Source organism: Hippocampus comes, unplaced genomic scaffold (genome assembly GCF_001891065.2).
Source record: "Hippocampus comes isolate QL1 unplaced genomic scaffold, H_comes_QL1_v1.1 scaffold22, whole genome shotgun sequence".
Lineage (NCBI taxonomy): Eukaryota > Metazoa > Chordata > Actinopteri > Syngnathiformes > Syngnathidae > Hippocampus > Hippocampus comes.
In genome coordinates this window covers 4,359,104-4,381,891 of record NW_017806175.1, presented here as the reverse complement: position 1 = coordinate 4,381,891, position 22,788 = coordinate 4,359,104, and the positions used below count along the sequence as shown (strand labels likewise).

The 22,788-nt window shown below is 42.9% G+C and overlaps 1 protein-coding gene across 2 annotated transcripts in view; it reads right to left on the bottom strand.

Moving 5' to 3' along the window:
- Positions 1-22,750, bottom strand: part of LOC109532429 (choline transporter-like protein 5) — a 24,234-nt gene extending 1,484 nt beyond the window's left edge. The window contains exons 1-21 of one of the 2 annotated variants that reach the window (XM_019897324.1): positions 21,235-22,750; positions 14,073-14,121; positions 9,743-9,816; positions 7,967-8,045; positions 7,728-7,812; positions 7,478-7,591; positions 6,789-6,849; positions 6,588-6,699; positions 5,596-5,679; positions 4,831-4,943; positions 4,622-4,753; positions 4,424-4,523; positions 3,838-3,930; positions 3,434-3,524; positions 3,089-3,351; positions 2,450-2,544; positions 2,252-2,355; positions 2,073-2,146; positions 1,538-1,608; positions 1,303-1,391; positions 777-861 (exon numbers count right to left, since the gene is read on the bottom strand). In XM_019897324.1, the coding sequence (XP_019752883.1) occupies positions 777-861; positions 1,303-1,391; positions 1,538-1,608; positions 2,073-2,146; positions 2,252-2,355; positions 2,450-2,544; positions 3,089-3,351; positions 3,434-3,524; positions 3,838-3,930; positions 4,424-4,523; positions 4,622-4,753; positions 4,831-4,943; positions 5,596-5,679; positions 6,588-6,699; positions 6,789-6,849; positions 7,478-7,591; positions 7,728-7,812; positions 7,967-8,045; positions 9,743-9,816; positions 14,073-14,121; positions 21,235-21,271 (2,005 nt within the window). In that variant the 5' untranslated portion in view covers positions 21,272-22,750. Of the gene's footprint in view, positions 1-776; positions 862-1,302; positions 1,392-1,537; positions 1,609-2,072; positions 2,147-2,251; positions 2,356-2,449; positions 2,545-3,088; positions 3,352-3,433; positions 3,525-3,837; positions 3,931-4,423; positions 4,524-4,621; positions 4,754-4,830; positions 4,944-5,595; positions 5,680-6,587; positions 6,700-6,788; positions 6,850-7,477; positions 7,592-7,727; positions 7,813-7,966; positions 8,046-9,742; positions 9,817-14,072; positions 14,122-20,703; positions 20,792-21,234 lie in introns of those variants that run through there. The other variant, XM_019897325.1, reaches the window with a different exon arrangement.
- Positions 22,751-22,788: the final 38 nt, after the last annotated feature.

Genomic DNA, 22,788 nt, shown 5'->3' with positions numbered 1-22,788 from the left:
GGAAGAGCAAAAAGTCCGTTTCCTTGTCCAGGACGGCCACCCTACAAGCAGGCAAACAACCTCGAATGTCATTCTACTTTGGAAAGGAACAAACTGATGACCGCTACCCCCGACTCATGTCAGTATTGGTGATCCAACAGTCGGATTCTCGCCCGCCACGCGGGAGGACTGGGTTTGATTCCCGGCTGATGCAACCTAGACCAATCTTTCGTTCCTGTGAATCTTTGCGAGGGCTTTTCGAAACTCAGGAAAGGGGGCAACTGAAATAATCTCCGGAAAAATATGTGACGAATTTGGTGAGGATCCGAATGAAGGTGCGGATACAGAAAAGCATTTCCCAATTTTCGGTCACTGTAAAGTTCATCAAACCGCCTGGCCGAAAATCAGGAAGCTTGCAAACTAACTACAAAGTGTCAGCCAAACCTTGCGTTATATAAGATTTATTCCTTGGCGGAGGTCAATGCTTGACTGAGTGAAATTCGGCCGTAAGAAAGAAAAAGCTTACCGAAGAATGTTCCTCATCAGGAGGAAGAAAGCATCCTTGGAGGACGTGCAAAAGCTCTTTCCGTGTATTGCTATCTGTTGAGAAGACAGGCTGTGGGTCGCGCACGATGGACGGTACGATTTAAACGACGCACAGAGTTGGGGGAAAAATCAATTTTTAAAAATGGCGCTGTCACTCACCAAGTCAACATGTCATCTGCTATGTGATGTGATGTGAAATCTGTCTTTAAAAGTCGGCGTCGCGGCGTGTCGGGGAGAATAAGGCTACTTACAAAAGCACAGGAAGAGTGTGTCCACGCATATGGAGTAGACGCTGAAAAAGCCATGCGCGACTAAGTAGGATAACAAGATCACCATCTGGAAGAACAAGGGATAAAAATAATGAATAATAATAATGATGAAGTAAAAAAAAAAATAAAGCATTCAGGACATAAATGAAGATAAAGTTATTAGAAAAATCATCCAGCCATTCATTTTTTTATGCCATATATATCATCACTAACAAAAAGCGTGCATCTTGATTTTGTGTGTGTGTGCGTGTGTGTGTGTGTGTGTGTGTGTGTATTTTTATCCCAAGCCAAAGTAGATTTAGACTACAAAATGTAATTTCAAACATAATTACGTCAACAATATTACATATAAGTTATAGCATAATTTTTTAAAAATGGACAAGAATTTCTGGAAGCCATTCTTTTTTTTTTTTTTTTTTTTTTTTTTTTTAGGGCAAGGTTGTAAAATGAATTTTGAAATGATAAGAGCGGGGATTTACTCTCCACCTAATATGAAAACATTCCTTACCACCAGAGGGACCCAGTAGTAGTTTAGAGTTGGCGCCTCCCCTTTTATGACGGGTATTTTCCGGGTGAAGAAGAAAAATGCAAGCGCACCTGGTGCACATCAAATCAGAGGGGGAAAAACAATTTCAAACGAATGTTCAACTTGCGGGAAAAACAGCGAGCACAAGTCCACAAGACAAACAGGTTATTGGGAACCAAATCAAAAGTGCTTGATGTTGGCTTGCCGGCGGACTCACCAACGGTTCCTGCGATGAGAAGTTTTCCCAGGAAGAGCAAAAAGTCCGTTACCTTGTCCAGGACGGCCACCCTACAAGCAGGCAAACAACCTCGAATGTCATTCTACTTTGGAAAGGAACAAACTGATGACCGCTACCCCCGACTCATGTCAGTATTGGTGATCCAACAGTCGGATTCTCGCCCGCCACGCGGGAGGACTGGGTTTGATTCCCGGCTGATGCAACCTAGACCAATCTTTCGTTCCTGTGAATCTTTGCGAGGGCTTTTCGAAACTCAGGAAAGGGGGCAACTGAAATAATCTCCGGAAAAATATGTGACGAATTTGGTGAGGATCCGAATGAAGGTGCGGATACAGAAAAGCATTTCCCAATTTTCGGTCACTGTAAAGTTCATCAAACCGCCTGGCCGAAAATCAGGAAGCTTGCAAACTAACTACAAAGTGTCAGCCAAACCTTGCGTTATATAAGATTTATTCCTTGGCGGAGGTCAATGCTTGACTGAGTGAAATTCGGCCGTAAGAAAGAAAAAGCTTACCGAAGAATGTTCCTCATCAGGAGGAAGAAAGCATCCTTGGAGGACGTGCAAAAGCTCTTTCCGTGTATTGCTATCTGTTGAGAAGACAGGCTGTGGGTCGCGCACGATGGACGGTACGATTTAAACGACGCACAGAGTTGGGGGAAAAATCAATTTTTAAAAATGGCGCTGTCACTCACCATGATGTACGCATTTCTGTTGAGGAACTTGATGAAACGTTCCAAGCACCAGAAACAACATTTGAGGCAGGACATCACGAAGCGAGCAAACGCAGTCTGGGAACCTAAGAACGACACAAGCCACACGTCCCGTTTTGTCGTCAACAAAGTCAACGGGCAAGGTTGGAATGTCTTTTTGGGAAGTGTTTCGAGCTTTACCCTTGAGTTTTTGATCCAGGTATTCCAAACCGATGCGGATCATTTGCACCACGGAGAGGATGAGCGCACCGAGGGCCAGGGAGCCTATGTGGAAACTGAGACGGAGAGGAGCAGGGGTTGGCATGGTGAACAAATTTTCAACAGAGACTTTGGACTGTTTTATACCACTGCTTGCTAAATTTGTTGGGAAGCTTTTTATTGATTATTTTTTTAGGCAGAAAAAAAAAACCACTGTCACGCTAAATTTAACACGGCAAGAAAAATAGAATAAAAATGACACCTTGTGATAACACCCATGTCGATCTTTTTCGCCCCCAGTGAATTAATTTTCCTCTTTTTTTTCTTTTTTTGGTCATATATCGTTTAGAAAAAAACAGAATTGATTAGAAGCTAAAGGACAAATCTTAACCCTTTCATGGACCCTGTAACCTGATAACCTGTCCACTGTAGTAATTGCTGTCCCTCAAAAGGGTTAACCAGGGGTGCCACTAAGTAGGCGGGGCGGCATGTATTCTTTATCCTCTGGGAAGATAAAGTTTGGAGTTTTAATACCCACCGCAGCTGTGTGTGTGTGTGTGTATGTGTGTGTGTGTGTGTGTGTGCGTGTGTGTGCGCGCGCGTGTCCATCGGGCCACCTACCGTATGGCTCTGTTGAAAGACGCAAGGAGCGGGAAGGCGGGGATGTCTTTGGGCTTCCTCAGGGCCCAGTAGTAGGAGGCAAAGGCTCCAGCGAGGGTACACTGGCCGAGCGCGATGACAAAGTTGACCAACCACAGGAAGGCGAACACGTTGAACACTTGGAGGAGCAAGATGTAGCTGTGGTAGAAGTCCTCGTGGCCGTAGGAGTTGAAGAAGCAGCGCGACTTTGCGCAATCTCCCGTCAGGTTGCTTGCATTGAACGTCTGAAAGGTGACATCGCCAGCGCGTTGTTGAAAACTTTCGGATCGGCGTTCCGAGAGGAACCGAGGAAAATGTGAAGATCACCTTTGGATCGCATATGGTGTTGTTGCCTAATTGACATTTAGCATTTGTAGGTGTAATGGTGTAGATGGCGACGCCGGACGTCGCTAAACACCTGACGTTCAAACAAGTTAAGGCACACGCTAATTTGGAATTTGAGCATTGATACTTTGAAAGTCGAAGTACAGTAAACCCACATTAGTCACGGAGGAGAGGGACGAGCCATGCCATGAGATGGGCGGCCTCCGGTTCTTGCCGATTGTGTCCCACTGGGTGTTTATTCTTTCCCCCAAAATTCAATTTTGTATCTTTTTGTTTGACCCTCGTAAGGTGGCAAGAGGTCAATAAGTTCAATGGGGGAGGGGCTAATACTTTCACTCCATTTGCATTTATACTGCACCGCCGGACAGCGGCGTTTACAAGGATACATTGCGACGACGGCTCCATAACCGATGCAGAGGCACAACAGAAAGAAGGTGAAGATGGGGTAGATAAGAGCGGTCATCACGTAGCTGACGGCCCTAAAAAACAAACAAACACCAATAATAAGTTAGAACGTCTTGTTTGAGGCATAAAGATGAATAAACCTTTCACACTGAGCAGGTGCCCTTACAATCTTTTATTTTTGCCACAAAAAACCCTTGGATTTTAATGCATTTTTTTCCCTCTTTGGCTGACAGAAAAATCAAAATGGCGACTAGTGACATTAGTCAAAACATGTCCGTCCACCCGCTTCGATCTGCTTGATGTCATATGATACAAATGTAAAGCTTTGATTTTTTTTTTGTAAATGTTACAGTGCATACTGAATACCACCCTGAAGCTTGATTTGGAAAATAAATAATAATAAAAAAAATTAAAAATGTGATTTGAATTGAAATCGCAATTATCTGTCAGAAAAAAAAAAAAAAAAAAAAATCGCAATTCAACCTTCTCGTGAAATCGTCCAGCCCTAACCAGCAATGGCACCAGTTCAGCGTGAAAGGGGTCAAAATGAAGATCGCCGGTACCTACTTGCTCGCTTCCTTCAGCAGCGCAATGGCAATCAGCAGCCGCTCCCTCAGGAAAATCAGGATAAGTAGAATGATGCCCTCGATCACAGATAGCACAATCACTTAAAAACAAAACCACACGTCGATTTAGTTTTGTTATTTTTTGTTTTTTCTCCCTCCCTACAAGTCGGAGAGAACCCACTGGATCGTTAAAGCGTACTGAAAATGAACCACGTCTGGCTGAGCTCCAGGTAGACATTAAAGTCCGGATTGAAGCCCAGCTCAGAGATGGTGATGTCCGCGCCCTCCTTCCTGATGAGCTTTTGGTACTCCCAATAGCAGTGGCCGATACCTGAGATAGAGATGGAAAGATAGAATCAAAGGCCCCCAACTTGGCAAAGCGATTGGATAACGGCGCTCGAAACTCACCGTAGCCGATGGCGCCGACGATGCTGCCGATGATGAGCCACACCAGCGCGCTGGCAATGAAGCGCAGCAGCAGGAGGAAGATCAGGCTGATCACCATGGTGATGGCCATACCCCTGCGACGTCAAGACCAAGGATGTCAATAGAAGGGCAAAGTCACTTTCAATCCATTTATGTGAGTATTTCACAGCATTTAAATTACTAAAACTAAATTATGATTTCAAGTCACAATTAAAGTGGCTCCAAAACGCTACCAGACCCTCATTGGGTTGAGTCCACAGCTTGTATTTTGCGCACAAGCTTTGTTTTTGTTTTTTATTTAGATGAGGAAAGAAAATGACAAAAAAAATTATTTTGTAATTCTTGATTCACATTTACACTACAAAGAAAATACTTTTTTGGAGTCTGGTTATTTTTTGGATTCTGTTATGTCTCGTCCTTGATGTTAATGTGTTTCTTTTTATTAAGATGTACGGCTAGCTTTAATCATGTGTTGCTAGGTAGGGCTAGCAAACTATTGGAATATTAGCTTGTGATAAGTACAACCAGAACATTGAACGTCATGCTCTGTTATGTCTCGTCCTTGATGTTAACGTGTTTCTTTTTATTAAGATGTACGGCTAGGCATTAATCATGTGTTGCTAGGTAGGGCTAGCAAACTATTGGAATATTAGCTTGTGATAAGTACAACCAGAACATTGAACGTCATGCTAACAGGAACGCCGCTCTAAATTATTTAGCAATGTTGAGTGCAGCAAGTAAACTCACGTCAGGATCCATTTCCAGGATTCGGCAAAATCCTCAAAGACCTTTGCGCTAATATCTTTAGCGTGTAGCATAAAGGACGCGTTGCTGTCATGGAGGAGGGAGAGAAAAGAGATCATTCGAACGAGATGAAATAAAAGCATTTTCACACTCTGGTGCACATTGACATGTTTTGACCCTCTCTGCGCTGTTTATGAGATGAAGCGAGGCCATTTTTGTCAAAGAAGCAGCACAAAGCGTACCAAAAGCACTATTGATGAGTTAGCTCCTATTAGCATGCCAGCAACACATGCGGCGTCTGATGAAATCAATAGCAGGTGTTCCAATGAAAATTTAGGTTGCTACTTTAGCGAAGGCCCTCCCGACACGCTAAAACCGAATCAAGTGGGCGAACTGTCGTTTTGTCCGAGCCAATACTGAAAGTCATTCACCAGACAAGCAAGTGACAAAGCAGCACGGTTAACGCGGACACTTTAAAAGGTCACTGGAAAGCTTTTTAATATGGGAGCTTGGATACTAACCGCTAGACTAAATGGAATCGATGACTTCCGTATGGAATCAAATGGTTCCTCTTTGTAATTTTCCCCAAATGGACCAATGTCAGTCCAGCAAATGAAAAATCGGATTTGATTCATGACATGAGCATGTCACACATGCGTTCAAGTTTGACAATACCCAAAACAATATGAAAAGAGTCGTTCTGATTTGAGTCCAAAAATTCTGATTCACAGATGATTTTTCCACGCCCACCAGAATCCCAATTCGAATCAACACAAATTCGCACACAGCCCTACTTAAAACTCTGCCTTGTACTGGTTGTACGATGGTGACAATTGAATTCCGGATCAACCTTCATTCATTATTTATTATTGGGGGGTGGAAAAAGGATTGTGTTTGAACTTGGAAGTTTGACTGTATTCCCTTTAAAGCGTGTTGTTGTCCACTTGGATGTCGCTCATCTAAGATGGGAAGATGTGTGGGTAAACAACTCTTACCCGGCGGCATTTTTCAAATCTGCGGTGGTGATGGTTTTCTCGCCGTGAACCAATGTCTGGTTGGTTATGTTCCCGTTACTCGTCATGAAAGTGGGGAAGCACCGCTTAAGAACTGTGGGTAAGGGAAAGAACAAAACAAAACATGGGATCAGAAGGGGTACGGTGAAAAAATGGCTCCAGTGTGCTCGTACTTCAACTTACGAGGTGTGCTTGGCCAGATCATCGATGGGCAGTCCTCATTTCTTATGAGGGCTGGAATGCTCTAATGGGTGGGAATAAAACAAACAGATGTAAATGAGACGACAGTAAATCCCCCCACTAGTGGCAGGGAATAGGGACCAGAGCCCCGCTGCCATTTGCGTGAAACTGTGAGGAATTTACACCATTTAAGGCCCCTTTCACACGACACCTAGCAAGGCGCGGCGCACCGTCGAAGAACCCATGCGTAATTGTGTTACAGTACAGTTCCTCGGCAACAGCGGGCTCCTGTTGCTGCAGGCTCCTGTTCCTGCGCCGGGCCGTGCGGGCTGTTCATGTTATGACTGGGCAGAAGCTACCGCTGGCACGTCCTGCAGCCGCCATAAAAACTCCCACGCCTTGGTCCACGCACGGCCGTAGGGTCTGACATCTTGAAACAGCCCTTTGGTACCCCTTGCGTGCTTGGCGTCCGAGCCGACCTTATGTCGCTCATATACATTGGCACAGCGCTAATTCTTCTTTTTGTTGCTATGCTAGTGTTAGCGTAACAATGCGTCGTCAAAAGTTGACTGTACCTAATTAGGTGGCTGCCGTGTGTATATACCCTGAGACGTTTTGCGTTTGTTTTGTTTACATGGTTATATGCAAACGGATGCTCATTTTATGAGGAGGAAAAAAAAAAAGTCTCCTACCGTGCTCCGCTTTACTCCTGGTTTGCAGAATTGCTTGTAATAAAGCCATTCAGTGCTGTTCTTCACGGCATTCAAAAGTGTCATAAACTTGTCAGGACACTTGGAGACACAGAGCTGAGGGGTGGAGGTGGGGGGTAACACGTTTTAATAAGCAGTCCCATCAATCTTGCATCATCGAGCGTTGGAGGAAAAGCCGGATGCAGATATACAGTGGAAGGAGATGGTGGGGCGTGCAGAGCGGCAATCTTACCTGGGTGGTCGGGCACTGCAGGTTAATCCACACTAAAGGATTCATACATCTGATAATGTTGGTATAGAACAATTTGGTTTTGTTTCTGGGGTGAGCAAAAGAGAGAGGTCAGATCGAAAAGCAACGGGGACAAGCATTTCCTCAAAAAAAAAAAAAAAAAAAGCTGACCCCGACATTTTATTTTTGCGGGTTACCATTACGCTCATGGCCTCACAAACTATGGAAAGATGAGGACTCACATATTTTCCTTCTCTCCGCAGAACTTCCCGTAGCTGTCAGTTGGAAAGGCGGCTTTCCTGAGGTCGCCGTGTAACCAGGCTGAAAGGACGAAACCGTCAGAAGCAAAACCGGACACTTCAATAAGTACACGTAAGGAGGAATTCTAGGAGTCTCGCGGGCACCTCATCTTGTCCACTTCGTACCTCCGTGCGATTGCTACTTGACTGCTGCTTAATATTATTTACGTTAGTATGACAATGAAGACCTTTTTTTTTCCCCACACCTTGATAGCCGCGCATAAAAATGCTGGATATGAAGACAGCCTTCAAGTGCCTGACATTGAAGGAAGATGACGAAAAAGGATCGTCTATTTCAGTTCGCCGCGGCCTCGTCCTGGCTCGTGCTCTTTTAAATAACAGAGATGCATAGAAACCGTCCCTTTGACAGGATTGAGAGACATGACTCCTTCCTGCCAAGGCAGCAAAAAAAAAAAAAAGGATGGCAGTAAAAACCATCCCCCAAATCCCAATAAGGCAAACTGAGAGATTGCACAAGATTGCATCGCTTTTGTATATTGCATGCATGCTTTAACAATTAATGACCTCGAGACGAGGATGTAAATGAGGGCACAACGCAGAATGAGTCGTATAAGAAAGCTGTGGTGTTTATTAAAAGAATAACCCATTCTCTGGGGGTGTGGCGGGGGAGGGTGGGGGGGTTCTCAACGCCCCCGCACTTCCCACAAGACATGAATAAGCCAACCTGATATGATACATGCTCGTTTTTTTTCCCTCCCTGCAAGTGCTTCTGCATCTTCCCCCCATTCGCAAAGAGTCAGACAATCAGAACTAGCACTTCAAATGCAGCGCCTCAGCCAAAAATATTGTAAACATTGTTTGAAAACTGGAGCAGACAAAGTAGAAAATGCTCAGCTCAGCGAGAAGCGGCAGTCATAATTGTCACGATCGTGTTCTTGTGCGTCTCCAGCGGGGTGGCAGACGAGGGCTTTTCCTTCAGTGGGCACACATGCCGCTCATGATCATTAGCCGTGGATTTGACGACTGACAAACTTTTGTCAGATTATTGGACCTTGTTGCTGCTCTTGATCAAGTGTTTGTTTTCTAGACCTCTCGCAATAGTCGTTCTTATTCTCTAGTTCCACGTTTTTGTTTTTTTTTGCGGAGGGGGGTGGCGAAGTATAGTCTTTGTTTAGTCGTTTGATCTTGTTTTTCTATTGTCAAGTAAACTGGACTCTCGGGTTAATTATTTCCACGCCTTTTGCAAGTGCTTTTTGTTCATGTTTGTTTTTTCCTGGTTATTTTTGACCAGCGATTTCCGTTCATACTTGGTTGGTGCGCATTTTGTGAAAAAATATTTTCCTTACGGAGTTTTTGTTTTGGTGTCTAGGTTTGTGGGAATCGCTCACTTTTCGGTTCATTTTCGCACCCTGACAAAATAATAGTCGTTCTTTGGATAGAAAAGTTGAGATGTATCGTGACAACGTGCTTCCTTGACACTACCGTACTACGTTCGCTTTAGACGGGGCTTTGGTACCATCTTTTGGCTCCTCAGAAAGGGCACAAAAAACAACAAATACAATTTTTTTTGTCGAAGCAGCAAACGAGCTATCAGCAGTATTTGTGTGAGCGAGATTCATATCATTGGGCTTTCAGCTAGTGATGAACTTATTTTAGAAGTAGTTGTTTTTTTTCCCCTCCACTCAGTGACTAAGAGTGCATTTGTGTGTGGTTACAAAATGTTGTGTGATGTAATCAGCAGCGGTGTGTCACACTCACCCACAATGCCCAGTATGATGTAGGCAAAGATGACGGTGACAAAAATAACACAGCAGATCACATCCGTGCGCTCCCTACAAGGAGAAAAAAAAAAGTTATGGGGCAAGGATCAAACACGGGGAATATTCAGATGAGAAGGGAGTAGAAAGTACATTGATTCATTTAGCACGGGGAATAAACACACAACGCTTACGGTGGAACGACCCGGTTGGCAAACAAAATTTGTCAGGGACAAATTACCTCAAAAGGTACATGACAGAGGTGGACATAAACCAATAGACGAGAAAAAAAAATCCTTAAAACGTGATGTACGTAGCAGGCCTAACAATGTCTTTGCTAGCTAGCGGCACCTAGCTAATGTCTGCGCCGTAAACACGGAAACGGTTAAACCGTTACGTGCTTTGCATATATGGTTTTAAAATGATCAATTATAGTTTGGAGGCAGATTTTTTTTGTGGTTGACTGAGCCAAGTTGGCCTAGTCCATTGCAATGTGAACACTTTTGGCGTTAGCACATCATGGAAATGAGCGCAGCTATCAACATCTGTTACGCAATGTCAAGTGGGGTATGCATCTTCTGGAACTTTTCCTGGCTCTTTAGAGACAAAATTGAGTAGAATTAAATGTCCGTGGATTCCTATTCACTCCGCCCCTTCCCCCGTGGTACAGCTGGAGAGACTTGAGCGCACTTACTGTGTGCAGAGGTTTTTTTTCCTCTGGCTCAAAGCATCCTTCCCCGTCTATCCATTTTTTTCCCCTCCTCTTCCCAACTGTTTTCCTTTCACATCTAAGATATCGGGGAGTCTAAAAGCGACCCGCCAGGCTTCTCGTTCTGTCTCCCCCATCTTGGTTTGCTGTCTTGTTTGTGTTCCCCTGAACGGGTTGTAACTGGGAAGTAAATTCCTTGTGTGCCTCTTGCATACTTGGCTAATAAATCTGAGTCGGATTCTGATACAAAGTCTGAGAGATATGAAGGAGACTCTCATTGTGAGGATCTGTACAATGAATCCAACTTCATTTGTGTGTGTGTGTGTGTGTGTGTGTGTGTGTGTGTGTGTGTGTGTGTGTGTGTGTGTTGGCAAAGCACAAAAATATGCCAGAAACCCTAAAACCGTAAATCAAAACTTGTAGCGGCAATATTAATAAATGAAGAATGAAATGAGCAGTTTTCCTTTTTTAATACGACTGTTGAAATTGTTAAACTGAAAAAAAAATTGCCTGCACGGTTAAAGGTTTTATGATGTTTGATCTCCAACTGCGCAGCAAAATCCATAAAGAGTGTATCTCTCACACACACACACACACACACACACACACACACACACACACACACACACACACACACACACACACACACACACACACATCAATCATTTGTCTCCCATTGAAACACTATCACCTCTCTCACATAACAAATCTAACTGTGCAGGAGACACAAACTACCGTGTGCAGCATGTGAATGTTTCAAAGTGTTTTTTGTTTTTGTTTTGTTTTTTTTTTTTGTTTTTTGGGAAACAAAGAATGCACAAAGGCAGTGAAAGTGGGCACACATTTGCCTCGGGAAGACAGTCACCATTTTAAAACGGACAGCCAGGACACGCGGCGAACCAAAAAGGCGGTTGAACGGCAGACAATGATGTGAGCGTTTTCTTTCAATCGTAAAAGAACAAGGGGAAAGCGCTGCTCAGATTGCCATGGCAACCGCCGCCTCTTTGAAACCGCCCTCTCATCCTTCAAAGCTCGTACAGTGTACGGTAACCATCACTTGGCCGCGCGCATCATCTGCATTGAAGATGGCTGAGATCTGAGGTGGCGGCTGGCAGCGAGCTGACCTTGTTTCTCCACAGTAATGAGAGAGTTACAGCAGATGTGTCAACTAGCCACTATAGGGACGCACGTGTACGATTAAGACAAAGTGCAAACACAGCAGCGTGCGGCGGCTGCTACAAAGTCACCTCAGAAGCACGCGAGTGTGAGTGATGCGGGGAAGCGGACGATGTGAGAGTGAAAACAATTTGGCTTTGTTCTCTTATCTCAGGAAAGCAGGCCACGGAGTCGGCTAATTCATTCTCGGTTGATTCCCACGCGTTCAAAGTGGATAACCGGTTGAATCACACACATGCGGGACCTTCATGGCTGCATTTATTAGGATGGGAGTAGGACTGTAACGATACCAGTTGTATTATTTTGTTATTATGTTATTATGACTTCAAGATGGTGCCGCGAAAGTGGCTGCCTTTACAGCAGCTCCTATACTTTTTGTTCTTCTGCTTTCTTCCTTTCATAACTTTGCTGCTGTAAATTGGGAGTTTCTCCATTGTGAGACGAATAAAGGTTTTCTCATTCTTATTCTTAATATAGAAAAACATACAGTGGTCCCACACATCACAGTTTCCGGGTTTACAGTCCCGCAATTTTGCAGATTATTTTTATTGGTACAGTTACTATTTTGTTGTGGACTTTAATGTTGGGTGTAATTCCGCTGTTGGCCACGAGGCGGGGACAAACTATTGTTTTACACTGTTATTTTCAAAGAAGAAGACTGAAAGCAGGAAGTAGGACAACAGCATTTCAAGATCAGCCTAGCTTGTGTTGAAAATTAGTTGGAATATGCTCTAAATCTGCTTTTTATACATCTACAGAAAGTGACAGCTGTCTATTAATTGTATTGGTAATTGTACCTCGCCAAGTCATTTTAAATCCAAGCTTAGAACATGTTTGAAAACTCAAACCCATTAAACCTTATATGTTATCACACAACTTTTATTTGAATTTATATTGATATTCCTAAAATGTTTATTTTTGAGTATCGCCTCAATGTACTCAGTTTGCTGAGCTTGGAATGCCACAATGTATCTGGATTAGAGGCACAAAATCTGAAAGTTGGACAGGTCGTGGCATCAAGGGTGTCAAATTTCTTTAGAGTACTGCGATTTTCTCTTTCAAGAGTGTATTGTTAAAGGCCTACGTGGAAACGTATGCGAAAACAAGATGTGTGCTCTACAGTATGTTCTCTGAAGCTTCTCATTAGGAGAAAGCCTCTCACCCAAAGAAACTTCAAAGTGTGTGTGGCGCCTTTACCCAGATGGAGCAGAGACATGCGCTGCGGAGGAAGGAGTAGAAAGACTGAAAGCCAAAACACCCTTATAGAAGCCTGCAGACATTGAATTGAAACAAGATAAGATCGTGCATGAGCTCTGAAAATGACTAAATCATCAAAAGAAACATCCACAAAAAGCCTGTGGAGACCCTCGGGGAGGTTTTGCTCGTGCTTCAATACAAAAATCTTTTCTGCATTGTGCCACTGGAATTCCCAGACACCCATCAGCCAATTCATTAGGGACACCTGCGCTAGATAAGATCCAAAACAAGAACTGTATTAAAAACAGTCGCCAAAGAGAAGAAGAAAAAGGCCTGGTCCGAGACAAACGTTGTGTAATGAACCTGACATCTTTTGGATTTTCTCATGGATTAAATCAACATGTAGATGAAGTAAAGCACATTTTGCCTGTGGCCCTTCAATTGCGACCTTGTCTCACATGTAGACTGGTGCCTTGAAGAAATAGGAGTTTTAAAAAAATCCATGTTAAAGAAATAAATCCAATCCCAGAAATTGATCAACCAAGCCAAATACTTTTTAAACGTTGATTCGACAATTCTAAATTCCAGCCTCTGCAAAATAACAGAAATTTTTTTTTAAATGTTTTTAAATAACTAAAATAAAGTTCTATGATGCATTATAAAAACAAGCAATAATGACGTAATCAGACAGAAGGTGAAGAATTAAACATTTTGGACACATTTTATTTGCTTCAATTCAATGGACATTGTGTTGCTGCTACTGCTGTGCCTACCTTGGCCACTTGGGGGCAGTATAATACAGACATGAAGGCTCGCACAAAGAAGAGTTGCTTCAAGTTGTGGATGATCACTGTTGCGCGTGCACAGGTCGACATTTGAAAAACAGAACTGGACAAAATCTGTTTTGTTTGAGTGTGTGTGTGTGTGTGTGTGTGTGTGTGTGTGTGTGTGTGTGTACTTCAGAACATGTGTCATCAGACAAACTCCCACCGCCGGTTTGACTTATGGTTATTGATTTGTGCGGTGAGGCGGAGAGCGCCGTCGGCACTTCACCTCTGTCTATATTAACCTAGCATGACAAATGATCAATCTGTCACCTCCCGGGCAGAAAGCTTACACAATACTCACAATCAATACATGCACGTCACAAGCTGTGACTAGTTTTATGATGCATCTTGGTTTGTAGTTGGCCCAAAAGAAGTTCAGCCCCCCCCAAAAGAAAAAATCTGATAGTGAGAATAATCAATACCTGTTATGAATCGGCCCTCTGAATTTTGGGTCAAACTTGCGTGGCTCACCTAAGAAGACAAGCAAAACAGAGAGGTTAGATTCATGAACAAAATTACGTACTATATTGTGTACGGTGAATGAGGGCGCCTGTTTTCACACGAATTTTATCGGCTTTTGTCCAACTGATCGCAAGTAAACTGAACACATTGGTATCATAAAGCATTGGCAGCAAAGCATTTTGGATGGTCTTGTCGGCCAAGATGCAGTTGTCACATCTGTTGGTTTCTTTGCTAACTTAAATACGAGCACAACCCAGAAGTCATCGACTCGCATCAGAGAAACTTACATAAACATTTTCTGGGGTAGGAATTTCGGTAAAGAGCTTCTCAACTCCCTAATTAATAATAGAAATGAAGAATGCAAAGGCAGAAAAGTCCTCATTTGAAATGTGGGACATTCAGCTGCAATTAGATGAGAGTGGAGTGAAGGGGAGAGTTTTGCATTAAGGGTTTGAAAACTGAGAGAATGCAGCTCAAAGAAGACCAGTGAATGTGATCAGTGTAATCCTTAACCTCAAATTTGAAAATAAAGCCAAAAAATTTGCAGTACAGTTGCCACGAAGACTTGATTTTTGACCAATTCCTGTTTCTGCTGCATGCAGGACCGAGTGAAAAATTACAGACTAGTTTTAGCAACAAATATGATTAACAAGACAAAAGCATTTTTTTTCTCAAATTCCAAAGCAAGGTTGATATGAATCCGGCTTTTTTGGAGGAGCTGGGGGGAAAACCAACATTGAACCAATTTGATGGGATAAGTGAAACTTTGACTATAATATCCATGAACCTTTTTACTTTATGCAAGATGCTGAAGATACATAAAAATATGTACTGGGAAAAACTATAGCAATACAATTGTTGATTGAAAAAATAATAAGCATCTAACAGAAAACATAATGAAAGAAATACAAGTAAAAAAAACATTATGTTCGAGGATTGACCCCTGAGGCACACCGCGACGACTCCACACATTCCAGAAATGGACAACCCAAGAAAAATCAAGGTTTTGCTCATCGATACCACAACTGTAACACGTATATCATGATTTGCTGAGTGTGTTTATGTTGAAAACAAGTCATCTGGTCAGATCCTTCGCAGGACAGGACGAAAAAAGATTCGTCCATATGGCCGCAGCAGATTGGAATCACAGAGCGATCAATGAGAGCCAGTGGGAGGTCGACAGATTGTGAGTCACGGTAGAAGACATTTTTTCCTAAAGTCACGTGAAGTTGTTCTCATACCACCATCGGAGTCGCAGCCGTACGTCCATTCGCTGTACTGCTTATCCTCACTTGGGTCACTGATGGGCCAGAGCCTTTCTCATCTGGGTGAGAGGCAGGGTGAACCCTGAACTGGTCGCCGGTCAGAAAGCAGCTGGGATAGGCTCCAGCACCCCCCGCGACCCACGTGAGAATAAGCGGATCGGAAAATGAATGAATGAATGAATCAGCACAATCAACAAACATCTCAAATATACTGTGAGTACTTCTAATCGTATGCAGCCTGGAAAAAAAAAATTGTTATCGCATCTTCAAATACAGCAAAATAATGATGCGGTTCAGCGGGATGGAGCCATTGAGCAAGTAAGCGGGGGATGCTGTATGTTGCGCCGTACGTCCATTCATTTTTGATGAAAGCACTTGCTTCTGCCACAGCGCTGTGGAAAGCAATTGGGAAAAAAAATGCCTTTTGGGCATCTGTGTTGTCCTCTGGAATCTACTCTAAAATACAAGCCGTGGACAGTCGGGGAGTGGAACATGAAATGATCTGCTCCAGTGGACCTCCCCTAAAAATACACACAAACAAGCAAATGCAGACACACAACGGGGGCAGGTGGGAGAGCAACCTAGGCATGTATACTGAAAAGCTTGTAGGTCAGGGCACTCTTAAGTTAAGGCATATGTCGACATATACATTGTCAACAAATGTCTGTTTACTACTGCAGTCAGCATCACTGCTGTGCCAAGTGTTACCACTTTGGGTAGTGCATGGAACAGTTCGTAGGCACTCTCACACGCACACACACATATACACACTCTCTCACTCTCACTCTCACTCTCCCTCTCTCTCTCTCACAAAATAATCACACCAGTCCCCCACAGTTCCAGTTGGACTCCATCTCGGAAGCAATCACTGCAGCTAAGAGGCACCAGATGGCTCGTTTTTTTCGCTCCTTCTAACATTAAGGGTGTTTGAAGATAATATCCATCCTTTTTTCTCCACCGCACCACCCCCCCCACTTTTGTTGCTCTCAACTGCCCTTTCCGTATCCTTGCTCACACGGTTTCTCTCCCTCCTGAGAAAAGCACAACCTTTTAAGTTCTTGTCTCCTTTTCGAGACATCAGTATCGAGATCTATGCTTTACATTTACTTAGCAGGACCCCCCCAGGGATCTTTTCAAATATTAGCAAGCTTTGGAGGACGAAGTAGTCAGCAAGCTGGCTATTTTTAAAGCCCGCTGGATCATCTCTTAACAGGAAGAGCGGCAAAAAAAAAAAAAAAAAGACAGTCAATGCTCACTGACAACCTTTTTAAAAAACAACAGCGGGAATGCGGGTTGGGATTCGACCCCCAGGAGGGGCGTTAGCGTCTGAGAGTTGTCAGCCGTTGACAGCAAGCCTGCTGCTTCTGTGCTGTTGGCTGGAAGTGTTGTTGCTGCCATGTGACCTTGGCTACTTGTGTAGGAAAGCTTTTTTTAAGGCCCAATCGGGTTTGGATCACTTGATCATCAAAGGATAGGCCGTGAATTGAAATCCAAATATTCCAACGTGCAACTGTGTATGTGCACAGTTAAATGGAGTAAATCCTAATTTACATTTAATCTCTGCATGCTTTTCGGGTTCGTTATGTAACGCCCTTTGATCCCGCAAGATGGCGCCAAAGTTGTGGCAAATAGGAAAGTAGTAGTTGATGGCAGCGTAGATGTTTAAGTTGAATTTATGGATTGATACAGTCAGGGAGGAGCTACGTTTATCCTGGGTTGTTAAAGAGAGTCATCGCTGCATGTGTATGAAAGATATATTTCCTACACAATGGTGACTTTTATGCAAATAGTTGTCGCTTTAGTTGACGCCTCATCCATCTGAACCCGCCTTTTCTCCTATAAAATATCAAAAGCACCAATGAAAATGTGCTTGTGAATAATAACGATGAATCACCAGTCAACCAATTTAGCATTTGAAAAACTAAAAATAGTATTTAGTCGCGTGCACGCATGCATTGTGCCATGCATATGTGCAGACAATGTCAATCATCTCCATCATCTCATCTCTCTTTTGAGACACTCTTTGCAGCAGATTTAATGACACAAAAACTGATTAATAACCCCTGTATTTACAAGGGTCCGGCATGTTTTAGGAGCTTACACTTTACTGTGACACACGGGGAGACTATCCAAAGGCGATCCAATGCAGCCATAGTTAAACGGTAACGGGCATATATTCTTGATCCTCTGTGTCAAACGTCCAATTTTACTGCAACTTATTTATTAGCTGTGATCGTCTCCTCCATCTCCATGTATATCTTATGTCTGTGGTATACTAACACCAGGAGGCTTGTGTTTTAATATTGCCTGCGGTTCATTTATTTTTATAACACTTGAGCGACAATAAAAGAAACAGTTTTATGATGTCGACTGATGCGACAATGGATTACCTCAATGTGTATTTGCATAACTGCCTACCTACTTAACAATGGTTCGAAAAGACAAGTTGAAGTTTGGCAATGTTATGAATAATTAAAATAAGCTACTCTGAAGCTCTGAGACACTGAAACCACAAAGTAGGTGGATTCTGACCGAAGATTATGATCGCACTTAAAAATAAAAAATGTGCAGGAACAATTCTGCATCTCAGTTTACTTTGGGATAAGTCACATTAAGACATCCAGGAAAGTGAAATTCCATCCGCAGTGGCGTCTGAATGTAATGTGACAGCGTCTTAAGCGTCTATGTTGGCTCGCTGTATGAATGCAGGATTTAGGGAAGCCGCCCATGCAAGAAATTTCTTAATTAACTTTGTGCCAGACTTGAGCTTCTCTCTCTCTTTTTTTTCCCATTTTAATGAATGGAACAACTACAGAATTTAGTCGTGTCAGAGACCCTGTCCCTGAATGATTATGATATTAACTTCATTTCAGTAATTGTACACCAGAGGAACTTTAAATCAAGGGTTAACAAGGGAACTGCATTGACATTTACTGCTATAAAAGTACAAGCGTCATAGTGTTTAAAAGTAGATTAAAAAAAAAAGGACATGATAGCGCCATTACTATTTCTACCACTTGCTCACACCAAGACTCCACAAAACGCTCCATTAGCTTGATGCACTGAACACCACTGCGGCACAATTAACCTCATTAATTGACTTGCCTCACTGGCACGGAAGGTGAAAGAACACGACTGAATTGTACTGTGTGTATGATATGTAGTCTTGTGTGTGTTTTACACACAATGTTTGGGAAACGGGTAACCCGACTTGTGAGTTTTTTTAAGATATGATACCCTCATTAATTGACTTGCCTCACTGGTACGGAAGGTGAAAGAACACGACTGAATTGTACTGTGTGTATGTATGATATGCAGTCTTGTGTTATACACACAGTTTGGGAAACAGGTGATCCGACTTGTGAATTTTTTTAAGATATGATATGTCGGATGATTCAAAAAATGTTTTGGGCTTTGACTTGCAAGCAAAAATTTGAGATAGCAGCAAGCAGCAGTTTGGCAAATTCTACAAAGAGGCTTCAAGCTATTTCAAGTCACCCTCAGTTGAAGCTTACTGTCAAACTAAACATCAAACGAAGAGAATAAAACGTTTGGTTGAATTTTGGGCTTTGACTTGCAAGCAAAAATTTGAGATAGCAGCAAGCAGCAGTTTGGCAAATAGGGACAAAGTCTACAAAAAGAGGCTGCAAGCTATTTCAAGTCACCCTCAGTTGAAGCTTATTGTCAAACTAAACATCAAATGAAGAGAATAAAACGTTTGGTTGAAAAAACAACCACAAAGATTTGTCGGAAGAGTGTTTTGGATACGGATGAACCAAATTGCAAGTTTTTTTAAGATATGAGAGATGAGCTTACTGAGTCTTCTTTTTTTTGAATGTGAGAGGAAACCGGAGTACCCGTGGAAAAGCCACACAGGCACGGGGAGAACGTGCAATTTACTACATAGCATGCGCCTAATGCTGTTTCGCAAAGTAGAGTTTTGGATACGGATGAACCAAATTGCAAGTTTTTTAAGATATGAGAGATGAGCTAACTGAGTCTTCTTTTTTGAATGTGAGAGGAAACCGGAGTACCCGCGGAAAAGCCACACAGGCACGGGGAGAACGTACACTTTACTACATAACATGCGCCTTATGCTGTTTCGCAAAGACATGATTGTACCTTTTTGACAAACAGTAATTGCTCAGGTATGTGTCAAATGTTATTTTCGTGAGTATTAAAACATTTTACACAAAACTCAAGCCAGCTAACTACCCGCGGAAAAGCCACACAGGCACGGGGAGAACGTACACTTTACTACATAACATGCGCCTTATGCTGTTTCGCAAAGACATGATTGTACCTTTTTGACAAACAGTAATTGCTCAGGTATGTGTCAAATGTTATTTTCGTGAGTAACATTTTACACAAAACTCAAACCAGCTAACCTCAACTTGACAAGCTGCCAAGTGGCCCATCTGCAGAGAACCGTGGCAATCAAACTACGACTGACGGGTTGCAGTCACCACTGGCAGAGCATTGCCGTCACGACACGCCGGGGACACCAGGGGTCAATAGCAGAGAGGCGCAGTGGGCTCTCAGCACCGGGATGCATGACAAGAGAAAGGGGCAACAGGGACACAGAAATCTAGCAGCGTCAATAGTGGTAAAGTAGCCCGGTGTATGAACAATAACCAGAAACTGCTGACGTCATAAGACAAACCATGGCGACAGAAAATCTATCACAGCATACTGCAACAATCCCACCTACCCTTCAAATAATTCCTCAAGAGGGTGTGACCAATAGTTGTTAGCTCCCACAAATTTTAATACCATTTAATATTTAGAGATGATCAAATTATAGGGTGACTTACTGGAAGAAGCCACAGCTGCCAAATAATATTCAATATTTCAGTTCCAAAAGGGCTGGGCAATAATATAGCCTTAACATAGAACCCGAGATTTTCTTCACAGAAAAAAAAACCAAACAAGCAAGGTATCTTAAATGTCGTTTATATCTTTGCATATGCTTCGGATGTATCGCTTGCTTGAGAGAAGAAAAAAATGAAGCAATTAGGGTAATTGCAATGCCACATTTGTGGGCAAGGAGAGCAATCTCTTCTATTTTGCGGTTGTCTGCATATGACAAAACAAAATCTTCGTATTCATGCTTGAATATTATACCTTTCCATTAAAATTGTCTCAATTCCCACAGACAATTTCAACATGGAATATTTCCCAAATACCCCGTTTTAACTCCCTATAGAAACTTTCCCACCTTAATTTACAACCCTAATCCTAAACAGTAATTTAGGATCTCAGTCGCGAATGAAAAATAATATTGCTTCCACCCATATGATTTAACACTGCAAAAATACTATCTCACCCATCGAATCCTTTGTCACTGTCCTTTTGTGCTCGTGTCAGAAACTCTGACTAACACGAGTGAGTTCTCTGATGCACCAATTCGCTCGTACCTTCTGTAATTGCCCGAAGAGCGAGATGTCACTGTCATCACGCTAATGCATCAAGCATCATCGGCGACGAGGGTTGACGACAAAAATTAAGCGAATAAATTCAATTAAAAACAGACGCACACAACGTAGGTGAAACCACAAGAGTGGATGCATAAATATTCACAAATAAATAGTAATAAATAAAATGTTGTCGTTCCGAAAGAAACGACAGTGCTCTAATCGAAAGGGCTGACAACCTTTTTTTTCTTTTTGGGGGGGATTTAATTGTAACTTGTGACAAAAGGATTTGTCTGTTAGCAGCTGGCTAACATTCCTTCACTGGACTCCTCGGAACCACCACCGAGGGGTACCTACCGGGGAGCTCTGTCTTGATGTTACCGGACAAGAGAAAGACGAACGGGCTTGAAAATGTTGTAGTCAACAACAATAAAACCACTCACCATAATACATGGATGGAATGACCGTCTTCCGAGCCATGGCACTCTTCAAATGGGACCGATGCTGCGCCGTCGTCGCCTTGGACCCGGGGAACGCATATGCCGAGTCGAGGTGTGCAGGTGGGGGGGGGACAAGAGGGTGGAGGTGGAGAGGAACCGCCGTGAGCCCAAACAAAACACGCGGCGACCTGGCTCCGAGGTCTCGTCGGGTCGGGAGGATGCTCGCTACGGCCACGCAGCTCAGCTTCTGTGGTGTTTACAGCTTGACTTCATTAATTATTCCGAAATGGTCTTAAAGGGTCCGCCGCTGTCAGTTCTTTGTTCGGCGCTAGTTTCCTCGCCTTTGCTTTTGTTTACTCTTGACGTTCTATTTGGATAGATCCGGTGATGTTTTGTGTTTTATTTTTTTACTTAAATTGGAGGAATTCGTATTATGTCGGATTGGTTGGTTTTTATTCTTAATAAACAATGAGTACCGCCTTTGTTTCGGCTTGGCTGAGAAAGTTAAGCAAAATACTGACCCCTGCAGGTATTTACATGCAACTTCAGCACCCCCTTTTTTTCCCCCTCAACAAAGGAGTGTATAATTTCGTTCCCATTTTAATAAATTGCCAATTGGAAATAAGTGACGATAAAGTGAGTCCAGTAATGTTTATTTATAGAGCACATTTAAACGCAGCTCGCGGTGAATAAAGTGTTGTACCACACTGGTGGTCCAAGCTTGAAAACAATGGCGGACGAAGGAGCAGAAAAGAGTCAGTGGCGAAAAGATGCTTTTCAACTATTGAATTTAATGGAGGAGGGGTAGGGGGGCAGTTGAAACATGGCCCTTTAGTTCAAAAATTGGTCCAGCGCATAGTCGGCAGTCACATCAATAAACACCAGTTGTTAGCCTGTTCCATTAGCAACCGCATGCCCTTGCTGTCACACTACCTCCACCACGTTTGATGTGCGATGTGATATGCTTTGGAAAATGTGCTCTTCCTTTCCTCCAGTTTTTGACTCGCATTGACTTTACTTTTCTGAATCTGATTCAAGAGCATGGGGAAAAAAGATGTAAAATTAACTGTACTTGTGTGAATGAAATATTTTGATTTTGAGGAGTGAGCAGCACAAGAGGCATGCAATAACTAGTGGGGGAGCCATGAGCCGCAGGGTGTACAATTAACTCCTCGACATGCACATTTCATCATTTCACAGCTGCAGCCAAAGGAGCCAACCTGGATGTTACAGTAATTGCAACTGCCAGACATTACCCCCCATGTATGTCACCCCTCTAACATATTATTGGACTGGAAAGGGGCGTAATTAATTTGCTATAAAGACTGTCAGCTAAAAAGTAATGACTTTCTGACTATCAGTCTTAAAGAAGGCAAGTGCTAGTGCAACATCATTACTCTGCCATCAGTGGCATGCCGTGCAATTGGAACCTGGTAGGCCTTGTACAAACCAGTCAACTTCTTCACCTAAGTACCCCAAAAAGTTGGTTTGAGCTTCACATTGTCTCATCAGAAATAAAATGTTTTAGCAAGAGGAGGAGGGTTAGCAGCATTTTTA